This window comes from Asterias amurensis, chromosome 12, assembly GCF_032118995.1.
Source record: "Asterias amurensis chromosome 12, ASM3211899v1".
NCBI lineage: Eukaryota > Metazoa > Echinodermata > Asteroidea > Forcipulatida > Asteriidae > Asterias > Asterias amurensis.
Window position 1 is genome coordinate 4,119,389 of NC_092659.1, and position 14,837 is coordinate 4,134,225.

Here is a 14,837-nt window from a genome sequence, read left to right on the forward strand (position 1 = left end):
TTGTGAAAGGTGCTGGAGACATTATTGGTAACTACTCAACTTAATTATTAGCATAACAACTGGAGAGCTGTTGATATACAATTTTTTGAAGAAAAAAAAACGGCTCCCCCTGAATTAACTCAGTTTCTGAGAAAGAGGTAATTTCTCACGCAAAATATTCAAATGCTTTATTTCTGAATCTGGAATCTGTAAACACTCAAATTTTGTGCAACGAGGGTGTTTTTTTCTGTAATTATTCTCTTGCAACTTCGATGATCAGATGAGTCAAAGTTTTAAACAGATTTGTAATTGTTTATACACGTAGTTGGGATACACGAAAATGAGAATACTTTGTGACAATCACCAAAGGTGTCCAGTGCCCTTTAAGGGTTTGGGTATTACTTTTTATGCGACACAAAATACAATGTCCACAGATTAACATTAAACCATTACAGTGTGAAGATAATGTTAGTAGAAAGATTCCCTCGAAATATCACTTGCTGAGGTGCAAGATGTGGAATGGTAAAACCAAAATTAACTGTGAAGGTTGTTTAACTTTCCGTTTGTATAACATGTACCGCTACGTAGTGTATTGTGTATAATAGTAACATTAATGCCAGTCTGTCCAATTTCGAGATATTTTACACATTATTTAAAAGAAAGTTGCAAGTCTCGGCTTTTGCTTCCGGTTTTAGACCTAAGTGAATGACTGGATGAAAAAAGGCTATACGCTTGCAATGAGAATCGAGTCATGGGGGGGGGGGGGAACTAATAAACAACTAAATACATAAATACATAGTTGTGTTTGAGTTGTTGTTTAAACATTTCTTTCCTGTTCCACGGTGTTCTGCGCCTCAAATCCTATAGCACACGGGACCGTCTTGGGGGCTCAAATTTAGAGGATGGGGGGGGGGGGGGGGCTGGAGGGGGGATGGAATCCACAAGACTGCAGCCGTCGATTTCACAAAACGCTAAGATTAATTTTATCTCGAGTTAGGAAAAGTAACTCGTCCTAACTTAGGATTATAATCTTAAGGTTTACATGCTACAGTGCAGGGTTGGGACTCGTCCTACATCTTAAGATTAATCCTAAGTTAGGAAGAGTTTTGTGAAATCGACGGCAGGGCTTTTGACTGGACCAGACTTTTTGTTACAAAACCGGAGTCAAAATGAGAAGAACACTGAATGTTTTTTTTTAATTAGCACCAAGAGAACATTAATTTACCTCAATGTTTTTGTTTATTAGTAAATACTTCCATACTCCAGATATTGAAAGATGTGTATATTTATCAGTTCAAATTAAAATGCGGTGAGGTAGACAATACTGCCGGACTTGTACGGTTGTAAGTATAGTGGCCCGTCGCTAAAATCTGCCTCGAGCCTGTGGTGCAGTTCTAATTTCGAGCCCTGGTCGTACTCGACGGACAGAGCTAAATGCCACAACCGGGATTTGAACCCACACATGCTGATCCAAATTACCACAACTCAAGTTCAATTACACAATCATTCAACCCCCATGGCTGAAACATGCCACAGGTTGCATGAAAAAAATACCGGGCTGCTGATGAATGGGAGGCATGGAATTGCAGATATCGCCGACTTTATCAGCAAGCAATTGAAGAAAAAAGGGGAAAAGAAGAAGAATAGCATCCATGTAATAGATACAGAAACACTCGAGAATGTGTGGGTTAAAAAGTATTGTTTGTTATCTTCTTAATGGAGTCATCATTTATCCAAAATTAGAAACCCTGGAATGGTAATTCTAGGAACCAGACAACGAACAATGGCGGGTTATTATTAGGTGGTCTAATATCGACCGGTAAACGTTTGAGAACCATGTACGAAATTCTTGCGCTTAGAGTTCAGCTAAGCCCCCCTTCCCCCCCCCCCCCCCCTCGTTTGGAGCCCCAAGTGATCAACCCTGATTTACAGTGTTATCGAGTGAGTGAGAGGTTATCAACCAAGCCCGTTTCGATTCGTTCAAATGTAGGCCCATTCTTTTATAAAGCAACGTTTCATATTTATCATTTACACTGGATCATTGGAAAATACCCCCTTGTTAAACAGCAGTTAACTAATTCGTCGGTCACACCACGAACTGACCTAACTGACACAAAATCGCACATTTTTGCAAATTTGGTTTAAAACAAATTATAGACAAAGTCAATGCTGTTCACATTATCAGCAAGTTTCAGTGCCTAATATGTAATAGTTTGGTAATTACACTAATTAGTATAAACGACGCATCGCTGGACTTGCCATTTTGTCTTTTCACAAAGTGACCTATCTAGATACGTCGCTGTACCAATGGTTAAACTATGCGCTACAGGTCTCTATTACGCATTGGTTTGTACACAGCGCGCTGCAGGCAAAAAATGAAATTTTCAATTTCACAAAGTGACCTATCTGTTTAGGAATTAATTACTTATTAAAATAGTTTTAGGGATTAAAACACATTGATAGTTCTGTATGAATAAAGTGTTCAGCTTTGTTTTCGTCATAAAATAGTACAATAAAGTTGGTAAGCAGACTCCGAAACAGCAGTTTCAAAAGTAGTGCAACTTCAATCGTGATTTTCTCTGAACACATTTTTTAAAACAGTGAACGAGTTAGGTCAGTTCGTGGCGCGACCGACGAATTGTGAAAAGGGTACATTGTCATGACGTTGTTGATGCATATGGGGATTCCCATATATCTTCCCGATGCGAGTTTGAAGATCTGAACAAGCAAAACTTTAACCTTAGCCCTAAAAAACTTGTCGAATAGTAACTTGCTTGCTAGAGAAACAATGGTATAAACTTTGACTGATGTGATTGTAACTATAGGCAACCAACAATCAAGAGCTCTAAACATTGAATAACAAATTGAAAGGTAAAATATAATATAGGGTTTAAAATCGAGGGGATCAGACTACAAGTCGCACATCGAAGTGACTCGTCTGATGGTACAGATGTACGGGATATAGCCACACCAGGCGTCTGTACAGTAATTAACAGATGCAAATGCAGATACAGATGTCACCATGTCCAGCCTAGGTAAGTTGTCTTAACTGTTTTTACAGGAACATTGCATAATTGTGTTTCTTTGCTAACAAAACAGTTGCTGAGTGTATGCAATCCCCCATATACATAGACTGACAAACTTGAAGTAGTTTGAGATCGATCGGCCGTCTCTGGGCCACGAGAAAATAGTGAAAAACCGACAACACATTATGCACGACATCGATTAAAAAAAAAAACTAAAACAAAAAAGCTCTCACTGAGCGATAAACTCCAAACAAGAAATTATTATTATTTTTTTTTTTTTTTACCAAATATGACTATTAAGGGATATTTTCTACTACCATCATCATTAGACAGTGAAATTTTGATGTAAATATGCGATCTTAGACGAGGTTTTGTCCTACCCCTAAAATGTTGTTAGCAAAACCCAACTCTGTATTGTTCCTTTAATAGTAATTATGATAATAACCATTCAAACATTCTACTTTGAGTATCTTGTTGTTCTAATTTAAGCAAACAATGAAACACAAGTTGTACTTTGAAGAAAGTTAACCAAAATTGGTGTAAACGGTTTTAAGGGGCCATTCATAATAGTCAATGTTAAAAAAAAAAATTCGATATTTTTTCGAAATTGTGGGTGGGTGGGTCAAAAGAAAGAACTGAAGATTGAAATTCATTTTTTTTTTTTTTTTTTTTTTTAGATGATAAAATAAAGAAGGCTGCTCGTTCTGCTCTATGTTGGAGTCCTTTGACCTTATAAATCTGCATCATTTGAGGCATTACCTTGTTCTTTAGTTTATATAGTATATTGTGATGTAAATCAATATTAAAAAATCGAAATTTGGGGTGGGTTAAATTTTTTTTAATACTGACTATTATTAAGCCCCTAAGAGGTTGGCAACTTTCAGCTTCTTTACAGCTTATGAGGTTGCAAGAAAAGTCTACGCTGTTTTACACCTTTCGGGTGTAGTAGTGCACCTCCTCAAAGTTGCTTGTGGTTGTCTTTGTTATAATGTAGGCCCATATCCAAATGTAGGCCCATATCCAAAATTAGAAACCCTGGAATGGTAATTCTAGGAACCAGACAACGAACAATGGCGGGTTATTATTAGGTGGTCTAATATCGACCGGTAAACGTTTGAGAACCATGTACGAAATTCTTGCGCTTAGAGTTCAGCTAAGCCCCCCTTCCCCCCCCCCCCCCCTCGTTTGGAGCCCCAAGTGATCAACCCTGATTTACAGTGTTATCGAGTGAGTGAGAGGTTATCAACCAAGCCCGTTTCGATTCGTTCAAATGTAGGCCCATTCTTTTATAAAGCAACGTTTCATATTTATCATTTACACTGGATCATTGGAAAATACCCCCTTGTTAAACAGCAGTTAACTAATTCGTCGGTCACACCACGAACTGACCTAACTGACACAAAATCGCACATTTTTGCAAATTTGGTTTAAAACAAATTATAGACAAAGTCAATGCTGTTCACATTATCAGCAAGTTTCAGTGCCTAATATGTAATAGTTTGGTAATTACACTAATTAGTATAAACGACGCATCGCTGGACTTGCCATTTTGTCTTTTCACAAAGTGACCTATCTAGATACGTCGCTGTACCAATGGTTAAACTATGCGCTACAGGTCTCTATTACGCATTGGTTTGTACACAGCGCGCTGCAGGCAAAAAATGAAATTTTCAATTTCACAAAGTGACCTATCTGTTTAGGAATTAATTACTTATTAAAATAGTTTTAGGGATTAAAACACATTGATAGTTCTGTATGAATAAAGTGTTCAGCTTTGTTTTCGTCATAAAATAGTACAATAAAGTTGGTAAGCAGACTCCGAAACAGCAGTTTCAAAAGTAGTGCAACTTCAATCGTGATTTTCTCTGAACACATTTTTTAAAACAGTGAACGAGTTAGGTCAGTTCGTGGCGCGACCGACGAATTGTGAAAAGGGTACATTGTCATGACGTTGTTGATGCATATGGGGATTCCCATATATCTTCCCGATGCGAGTTTGAAGATCTGAACAAGCAAAACTTTAACCTTAGCCCTAAAAAACTTGTCGAATAGTAACTTGCTTGCTAGAGAAACAATGGTATAAACTTTGACTGATGTGATTGTAACTATAGGCAACCAACAATCAAGAGCTCTAAACATTGAATAACAAATTGAAAGGTAAAATATAATATAGGGTTTAAAATCGAGGGGATCAGACTACAAGTCGCACATCGAAGTGACTCGTCTGATGGTACAGATGTACGGGATATAGCCACACCAGGCGTCTGTACAGTAATTAACAGATGCAAATGCAGATACAGATGTCACCATGTCCAGCCTAGGTAAGTTGTCTTAACTGTTTTTACAGGAACATTGCATAATTGTGTTTCTTTGCTAACAAAACAGTTGCTGAGTGTATGCAATCCCCCATATACATAGACTGACAAACTTGAAGTAGTTTGAGATCGATCGGCCGTCTCTGGGCCACGAGAAAATAGTGAAAAACCGACAACACATTATGCACGACATCGATTAAAAAAAAAAACTAAAACAAAAAAGCTCTCACTGAGCGATAAACTCCAAACAAGAAATTATTATTATTTTTTTTTTTTTTTACCAAATATGACTATTAAGGGATATTTTCTACTACCATCATCATTAGACAGTGAAATTTTGATGTAAATATGCGATCTTAGACGAGGTTTTGTCCTACCCCTAAAATGTTGTTAGCAAAACCCAACTCTGTATTGTTCCTTTAATAGTAATTATGATAATAACCATTCAAACATTCTACTTTGAGTATCTTGTTGTTCTAATTTAAGCAAACAATGAAACACAAGTTGTACTTTGAAGAAAGTTAACCAAAATTGGTGTAAACGGTTTTAAGGGGCCATTCATAATAGTCAATGTTAAAAAAAAAAATTCGATATTTTTTCGAAATTGTGGGTGGGTGGGTCAAAAGAAAGAACTGAAGATTGAAATTCATTTTTTTTTTTTTTTTTTTTTTTAGATGATAAAATAAAGAAGGCTGCTCGTTCTGCTCTATGTTGGAGTCCTTTGACCTTATAAATCTGCATCATTTGAGGCATTACCTTGTTCTTTAGTTTATATAGTATATTGTGATGTAAATCAATATTAAAAAATCGAAATTTGGGGTGGGTTAAATTTTTTTTAATACTGACTATTATTAAGCCCCTAAGAGGTTGGCAACTTTCAGCTTCTTTACAGCTTATGAGGTTGCAAGAAAAGTCTACGCTGTTTTACACCTTTCGGGTGTAGTAGTGCACCTCCTCAAAGTTGCTTGTGGTTGTCTTTGTTATATAATTTGGTTTGCGGTATCACCATGTGTGTATCGTCTTGCCAGGTGGAGTTTGTTCTTAAGAGAATTGTCTTTCTTTATTCTACTATCTGCGGAGTAGATGATCGGATGTTAGGGGACTTCTCAGTTCTGAAAAGAACTGTCCTGCTTTTTAACTACTACCCGGGCAGAACGTATAGAAAATTGGCTGGGACTTCTATACTTTAGTTTATAATTATTATGATCGTAACTAACTGTACTACCGCGGGTTCAGTTCTTGGATTGGTCTCAACGTTTCGACTAGCTTGCTCTAGTAATCGTCATGCGACGAACTCTGCTCTACCTGACAAGTAGGTACACACATGGTGTTACCGCAAACTAAATTATATTGATACCTCAACATGCAATGCCTCAAATCATATTATTGTCTTTTTCTTTAACACTAAAGACATCTTCGACGACGTTGAACTTGCAAAGTTTGCAAGCATCGTAGGGGACTCCTGTCGACCGTTAGCCCGCCGTTTGGGGATCGAATGCCTTTGCGATAATCCCGCTTCCTGTCTGAGAAAATGGCGAGATAGCTTTTCCAAAGAAAAAGTCGTCCAAAAGCTGACATGGGCTCTGGAGAAAATCGGGAAGTATTTGGCGCCACAATTTGCTAAGTCAATTGGTAAGAGTTTAACCGCTCTCTTCTGTATTTAGGACGATCCAATACTATTTTGACTAAAATATTGTTTACATTGCTTCATTGGAGGCCGTCCAAAAACTGGTAATTTAGAAAAGGCACTGGAGACGTTTGGTAATATTGTCAAAGACTAGGGCCCAATTTCATAGAGCTGCTAAGCACACAAGAATTGCTTAGCATGACATGTTTGCCTCGATGAAAACAGGATTACCAACCAATGGTTTTCAGGGATAAGCAAACCACAGCTGAATATCTGGCCCATTAACAAGCAGAATATGCAACAAATGGAAATTTGGTTAGTAATCGTGTTTTTATCAAGGAATAAATTTCGAGCTAAGCAAATTTGTGTGCTTAGCAGCTCTATGAAATTGGCCCCAGTATTCTCACTTCGTGTACACAATACTTATATTATGCATTATATTAAGTAACATTAGGTGCCGACACTTTATCGCTAAGTGCGATTTACGACCATTTGTGGTGGGATTTCAGACTTATTTATTTATTATAAGCGCTATAATTATTAGGTCAAACCAACCAGTAGAGTTTTTTATGACTAATTGGATTTGGGAATTAAAGAATTATTGTATTTTTTTGTTTCGTTGTTATCTGTTCGTGCGTCATATTAAAGCCATTGGACCCTTTCGGTAAACAGTGTTGTCCAAGGCCCACACTTTGTGTACCACAACTTCTATATCAAGTAACAAACCTGTGAAAGTTTAGGCTCAATCGGTCATCGGAGTCGGGAGAAAACAACGGAAAAACCCACCCATGTTTCCGCGCGTTTCGCCGTGTCATGACATGTGTTAAAAATAAATCCGTAATTCTCGTTAACGAGAATTTATATTGTTTTACCGTTTTCTCAAAAAGTAAAGCATTTCATGGACTAATATTTCAAGAGAAGTCTTTCACCATTACCTTCTGTAAACCCTGTAAATTATTTGTAAATCTGTGAACTTTTTTTGTTTCTGTACCGAAAGGGTCCAATGGCTTTAAGGTCTGCAAAAACACCTCACTTTAAGTTCCACCCTTGGAAAATCTCACTTATGGTGTGGCAATAATAAACCTGTGCAAAATTAGCCTCAATTGGTCATCGATGAAGAAAACAGAAACATCCTTGCTTCACAACTTTGTGTGCTTTCAGATGCATAATGTATGTAGTATTTTATTATTTGAGTGAGGAAATAACCTCTTTCTCAACTCTATGTTATTTCCAAGGGGGCTTCAATCAATAGATGCTTGAGCCAAAGGACCGTGTTTCGAAAGGGCCTTTAAAGCTATTGGGCACTTTCGGTAAACAGTATTTTTCCAAAGGCCCACACTTCGTGTATCACAACTTATATATAAGTTGTGATACACGAAGTGTGGATGACAAACCTGTGGAAATTTTAGGCTGAATCAGTCATAGGAGTCGGGAAAAAATAACGGGAAAACCCACCATTGTTTCCGCACTTTTCGCCAGGTCATGACATGTGTTTAAAATAAATCTGTAGAATATTAATTACTTTAATGTTTTCTCAAAAAGTAAAGCATTTCGAGGAATAATACTTCAAGAAAAGTCGGTAGGTTATTTGTAAATCTGTGAACTTTTTTCTTTTGTTTCTGTTCCGAAAGTGTCCAATGGCTCTAATGAGATACTTACATACTATGAATCAACATTTTTAAAATCATCACATGTTATGGTCGATTAAGAAATAGAAGTGAAAACAATTCTTACTTAAAACAAATTAAAATTATGATTTTTTTTTTTTTCATTTAGACGAGGAACAGCTCGACTATTGGCTGAAAGAATTTGCGTATGCCATCGATACATACTGGCAGTCTTTCGCTAAAGAGCTGGACTTCAATGAGGACGAAATCCAGGCCATCGTCGGTGCTTTTGATAGGGAAGTCAAATGTCAAGCTCTTCACATGGTGACGGCGTGGAAGGAGAAATACGTCTACGGAAATACCATGGGCGCACTGAAACTTGCAGTTTGGGAGATGAGAAGGCACGATCTCCTTACAGCATTGGGTGAGAAACAACAACAACAACATTAACAACAACAACAGCAACAACAACAACAACTACAACAACAACAACAACAACGACAACGACAACGACAGCGACAGCGGCAGCGGCAGCGGCAGCGGCAGCGGCAGCAGCAGCAGCAGCAGCAACAGCAGCAACAGCAGCAACAGCAGCAACAAAAAATACAACAACAACAACAACAGCAACATCAACAGCAGCAGCAGCAGCAACAGCAACAGCAGCAACAGCAGCAACAGCAGCAGCAACAGCAGCAGCAGCAGCAACAGCAACAGCAACACCAACAGCAACAGCAGCAGCAGCAGCAGCAGCAACAGCAGCAACAGCAGCAACAGCAACAGCAACAGCAGCAGCAGCAGCAACAGCAGCAACAGCAGCAACAGCAGCAACAGCAGCAACAACAGCAGCAACAGCAGCAGTAGCGGCAACAAACAAAAACAACAACGATATTCAACGACAACGATACTAAAATGATACTCATTATCCATAAATACCTAAGACAGTTTATCTATTCTGATTGGTTGAGAGTATGTCACGCGGGTGTGTTTAAACGGCTGATAAAGACAGGGCAAAAAGTGTTTAAACATGGGCGTGACACGCGAGCTTGCACATGTGCTTATAAGACAGTTTCTTAATTCCTATTGGTCGAGAGCAATGGCTTGAACACCTGTGTCACATCACGCGATACGCGCGACGCGCACGCCAATCTCCTTATAAGGAGTTGTTTACCAGAGGGCCTTACCATTTTAAAGCTGGAGGGGTGTTTCGTTGAAAGAAATCATTGAACAATTATAATTTTTGCGTTTTTTTTTTTGCTTTTGGACCAAAAAGTTTTGATGTATTTTGACCGAAAAGGTATATGAATGGGAATACAAATATAAAAATGTGCTTTGCCGGTATTAAACACTCTGGCTCGGGTAATTATCACATCCAGACTGCAACCGGTATTAAACAACAACTGCAATTACGTAGACATTTGATCAATAGTGTCAACACGACTTTAACAGAAAGAAAACAAAAGCAAGGTCTGCCAGTCATTTCGGTGTGCTTCCAAAATACAAAATTTTGAATTGTTTGTTCATGTAAAGTGCCGTTTAATGTATGCTATGACTGAAATTTTTTAACTTGTTGGTCGGGTTTTCGACCACAGATAATTAGTGCAAACATTAATATACAATCATTTTTGCAGGGGAAGACGTTTTGGACGATGACATGGTGAACTATTTGGCAGACAGGATTGGTGGCACATGGCCAATGGTGGCCGTCTACCTCGGGTTTACTGAATACAGTATCCAGATGATTGGCAACAGTTCTTCTGACGATAAAATGCGGGCAACTACCATGCTAGCTGAATGGAGGGAACGTATTGCACCACAGGAAGGTCAGAAGAAGCACCTCGCACACGCGCTGTCAGGAGTTGGCCATGATCTCGCTACAGAAATAGGTAAAAAGTTTTTTTTTCTTATTTTTTAAACTCCCAACAACTTACCCACAGCGGTAGGGAGAACCACTGGAATAGAGGCAAACCTAAAAGGTAGTTTCGGGTTTCTATTTCCCATTTCTGTCCTCTTTCAGATCCTTCGACTGAGCCTTTGTTAAGTGCAAAACCCTCGAGTCAGCCTTCGTTTGTCGACGAGGTTAAGCTTGCTTTCAAACCTGTCACTGATGCAGTGGAAACTGTGACGGAAACTGATGAATTCAAAATTGTAAGCGGCATAGTAACTAAGACTTTGGGATCAGAATGTGTAAGTGATACAGAAGAATGTCAGTTTGACACTTTTCGCGAGGTGGCTGGCGAGAGTATTGGAAGTCTTCTTGATTTGGTACCACTCATTAAAGATGGCATAGTAGTCTTTCAACAGGGGAAAGTATGCATTCATGCACTCAAAGAGGCCCGCGAGAAGCGGAAAAGTGGGGAACTTTCAAAGGTTGAAGCCCTAAAGAATGCTGTCGAAAAGATTACCGCAGCTGTAATCAAGGGTGGTTTAACCATAGGGGGTAGGGCTTTGTGTGGACTTGCTGGTGCTGCTCTTGGGGGGTCGGTTGGGTCCTCAATCCCAGTAGTCGGCACATGTGTTGGGGTTATAGTGGGGGGAGTTTTCGGGGCTCTTTTTGGTGGTAAAATTGGCTCCTGGTTCAGCGACAAGATCGGACCCCCTCTTGGTTGTAAAATCGCATCAGTGGTGCCAATGCTTGTTAGTCGTAATGATATAAAGGTGTTCTGCATTGACAAACTTGAAACGGGAGACCATGTTATAACTGAAGACGGAAAGGGAATTCATGCAATTGTTTGTGGCATTTATGTTAGATGGCAGAGAGTCACGTTGGTGCACAGCGACGCATTGACAGGCGTGGTGAGGCAGGAGACCGTAGGGTTCCGCCCACCTTGGCGAAAGGTGATTTACAGAGATGCAGATACCCGTGCCCGTGCGGTTGCAAAAGCAAAAGCTAGTATCGGAAGCCGACTACAAGAGGAACAGAGCAGCGAACAATTTGCCAAATGGTGTAAATTTGAACAGGAATAGTCATTTTTAGAGGGAACACCTTTTGGTTCTTGAAACCATTTGATTTTTGTATTCTTAGACATCCAAAGGGTGGTTGCGATTTTAATATTTCGCCGAAAATCCGGGCTATTATGTACACACAGGAAGAGCAGCCCTGCTGTACTTCAAACAAAGCACGTTTTTACTTCCATTAATTAAGAGTGATACCAAAAATGCATACCAAGTTCCCTTTATTTGTGTACATGCGGCTAAATACTTGATGCATTAACTACTAAGCGACATACGTAAAGGGGAAGTCCCGAAACGAGGGAGGATTGCTAAACAAGCTTAAGAAAAATAAGTATAAACACAGTGAACAAAACGAGCAAAAATTGAGTACTATTATTCAATCTTGGAAATTGATCGGTTTTATATTTATTTTTCAGTGTTCATTATTCTTGTGCGTTCTGTGCAGCCATGTTAATGTATTCTTAAACGCATCTCTCTTTAAAGGCGCTGGGCACTATATTGGTAAAATTCCTCAAAATAAATATTAACATAAAAACTTACTCGGTCGGTAACGAGCAATGTGGAGCTGTTGATAGTATAAAACGTTGTGATAAACGGCTCCCTCTAAAGTAACGTAGTTTTTGAAAAAGAGGTAATTTCTCACTCAGAAAGAATCTGTAAGCGCAGACACATCTTGTGCAAGTTAGGGTGTTTTTTTTCCCTGTCATTCTCTTGCGACTTTGATGACCAAAGTGAGTCCAAGTTTTCACAGATTTTTTATTTTACGCGTTGAAAATGTCGGGATACACCAAGTAAGAATACTGAAAACTAACAAAGATGTCCAGGGGTGGATTTCACAAAGAGTTAGGACTAGTCTTATCTCGAGTTAGGACCAGTTACTCGTCCTAACTTAGGACTATCAATGCAATTTGTACATATCCTAGGACTAGTCCCAAGTTAGGACCAGTCCTAACTTTTTGTGAAATCGACCCCTGTGCTTTTAAGTTCAGCATATCTAGCTTGAGTTGTGCTTTATTAATGTTTCTTTATATATTGAGGCTGTTTAACTTAATAGCGCTATCATAACATGTAACGCTACGCACTGTATTGTGTATAGCAGTAATGCCCGCCTGTCCAATTGTCGAGACATTTTATGGGACAATTTAATGGTTTTGTTTGGAACAATGTTCGTTTTCACTGCATATCGTTTAACTTTATTACTTTTAACCAAAATGTACCCAGTTATATATTTTACACAGTATTTAAATGGCAGGTGTAAGTCATGGCTGACTACGCTCACTTTGCATGTTGATTTATGCCAAGGAAACTTTTAAGTTTCCTTTAACAAGGCAAATGCCACTATAGGTGATTTTACTCAAAATATTTGTTTACACTATGAAACTGACTAGGGAACGTGCAATGGAGAGCTGTTGATAGTAAAACACATTGTGTGAGACTCCCTCGGAAGTAACATATTTTTTTTTAGAAACAGGTAGTTTCTCACTCAAATAATGAAAGACTTCAGCTAAAGCCTTTTATATTGGTCATCTGGAGCCGATTTCACAAAGAGTTAAGATTATAAACTGCAAATCAATAATAATAGGTGCTTTGCAATGTGATGTCACAATACAACTCACAAATCTTACGATGGATTGTATTTTTGTGAAATCGACCCCTGCAAGCACGCAAATGTGTGCAACAATTGTGTCTTCTTTCACTTTTCTCTTGCAACTGCGACGACCAATTAAGCGACCGAATAACAGATTTGTTATAATAATTATGCACAATGTTGGGGTACACCAGGTGAGAAACCTGGTCTTTTACAATAACCAAAGATGTCCAGTCAATGCCTTTGATTGATTCCCAACACATGTTGTGCAGAACCAGTTCTTAGAGAGACAATTCGAAACTTACAGTTAACATTTTATTACGTCACCCCCCCCCTCCCTTGCTCATGGCTGAGGCTTCATTATCAATTACTTCATTATACAAGCTTAACTTATTAAAAGCTTCTCAGGGTTGAAGCCTTGCCAATCAAATCAATCACCGAGTGTGTTTCTTTGTCGTCTGTTTGACACAATTCCTACGTTTATTTGTTTTCCTATATAGACGCATGTCAGTTGACCCTTTACGATTTAAAATGTCTGACTTGTAATGTTTCACCCAACAATGTTAACCGATCTGTAAAATCAACATTCATTTGGTGCATGATCTGAAAACGTGATAGGCCTCATCATAACCAGCGATTTCACAGTCGTTTGGCTCAAATTGTCTATATTAGTCGCGTTCAATGTACGCTCTTTGGGTAAAGGTCTAAAAAAAAAAAGCATGAGTCGGACGTCATCGGTAAGTATTAAAGGCATCGGACACTAATGGTAATTACTGGAAATAATTGTAGACATACAAACTTACTTGGTAACGAGCAATGGAGAGCTGTTGATTGTATAAAACATTGTGAGAAACGGTTCCCTGTGAAGTAGGCCTAACGCATAATTGGGGAAAGAGGTAATTTCTCACTCACAAATGATAAAAGACTTCAACTGAAGGAAAGCACACACATTTGTGCGACAAGAGTGTTTTTTCTTTCTTTATTTTCTTGCACCTTCGATCACCAATTGAGTCAAAATTTTCACTGGTTTGTAATGCATAAATATTACGTTAGGGTACACCAAGTGAGAATACTGGTCTTTGACATACCAAACCTAGCCAGTGCCTTTAAAATAGTGACTGATCGAAACTCCTATGTTTTGAAAACCCTACACTTTAAGAAAAAATGGCCAATGTTGCGTACAATTTTACTCTTTGTGGTGTTTAAGAGGGAACATGGTCATTTGGAGGGTTAAAACGCTACGCAACAGGGGTTGCGTCGTAATTTACTCAATTTCTGTGTAAAACGGCTACCCAACTATGCGTCAAATTTCTTACCCAACTTTGTTGTGTCAAAATGTACCCAACAATCGACTACCCATTTACTCAGTAGTTGAGCACCATAACCCCTAGTGTTAAGTAAAAAAGAAGTAATGCATTTTTGCAGCAAACACGGACACTAATAAAACATTTTTAAAAAGCCATATACATTGAATTGGACTGGACAGTATAATTTCCGGTTAATCTATGGTGATCACAACCTTATAATCACCTTGCATAAAACGACCGGAGAGTTTGTGTACATTTTGGGGGTGAAACACGAACACAAAAGTCTTGCGAGCACACTACATGTAACAATCTCTTTTTAGAAGCGGTGTTGGCTCTGAAAAGAGCCGGTTGGTTTTGCCAGACCTGTTATTGACGAAAGTGTTGAAGCTACACTGTAAAATGTTCCACTGTAAAATTACAGTAAATTACTGGCAGC

General features: G+C 38.7%; 1 protein-coding gene across 1 annotated transcript; it reads left to right on the plus strand.

Annotated features, from left to right (window-relative positions):
- The first annotated feature begins 1,919 nt into the window (after positions 1-1,919).
- LOC139945249 (uncharacterized) lies at positions 1,920-14,253 on the plus strand. Its single transcript, XM_071942569.1, has 6 exons — positions 1,920-3,014; positions 5,179-5,326; positions 6,731-6,952; positions 8,724-8,978; positions 10,183-10,437; positions 10,569-14,253. Exons 2-6 carry the CDS (start codon positions 5,314-5,316, stop codon positions 11,516-11,518), a joined length of 1,695 nt encoding a protein of 564 aa, XP_071798670.1. The 5' UTR covers positions 1,920-3,014; positions 5,179-5,313; the 3' UTR covers positions 11,519-14,253.
- The last annotated feature ends 584 nt before the right edge of the window (positions 14,254-14,837 follow it).

Excerpts from the sequence above, each read along its gene's own strand:
- LOC139945249 (XM_071942569.1), top strand. Across the intron at positions 8,979-10,182 it reads CGATCTCCTTACAGCATTGG|GGGAAGACGTTTTGGACGAT; the intron begins GTGAGAAACAAC and ends TCATTTTTGCAG. Across the intron at positions 10,438-10,568 it reads TGATCTCGCTACAGAAATAG|ATCCTTCGACTGAGCCTTTG; the intron begins GTAAAAAGTTTT and ends GTCCTCTTTCAG.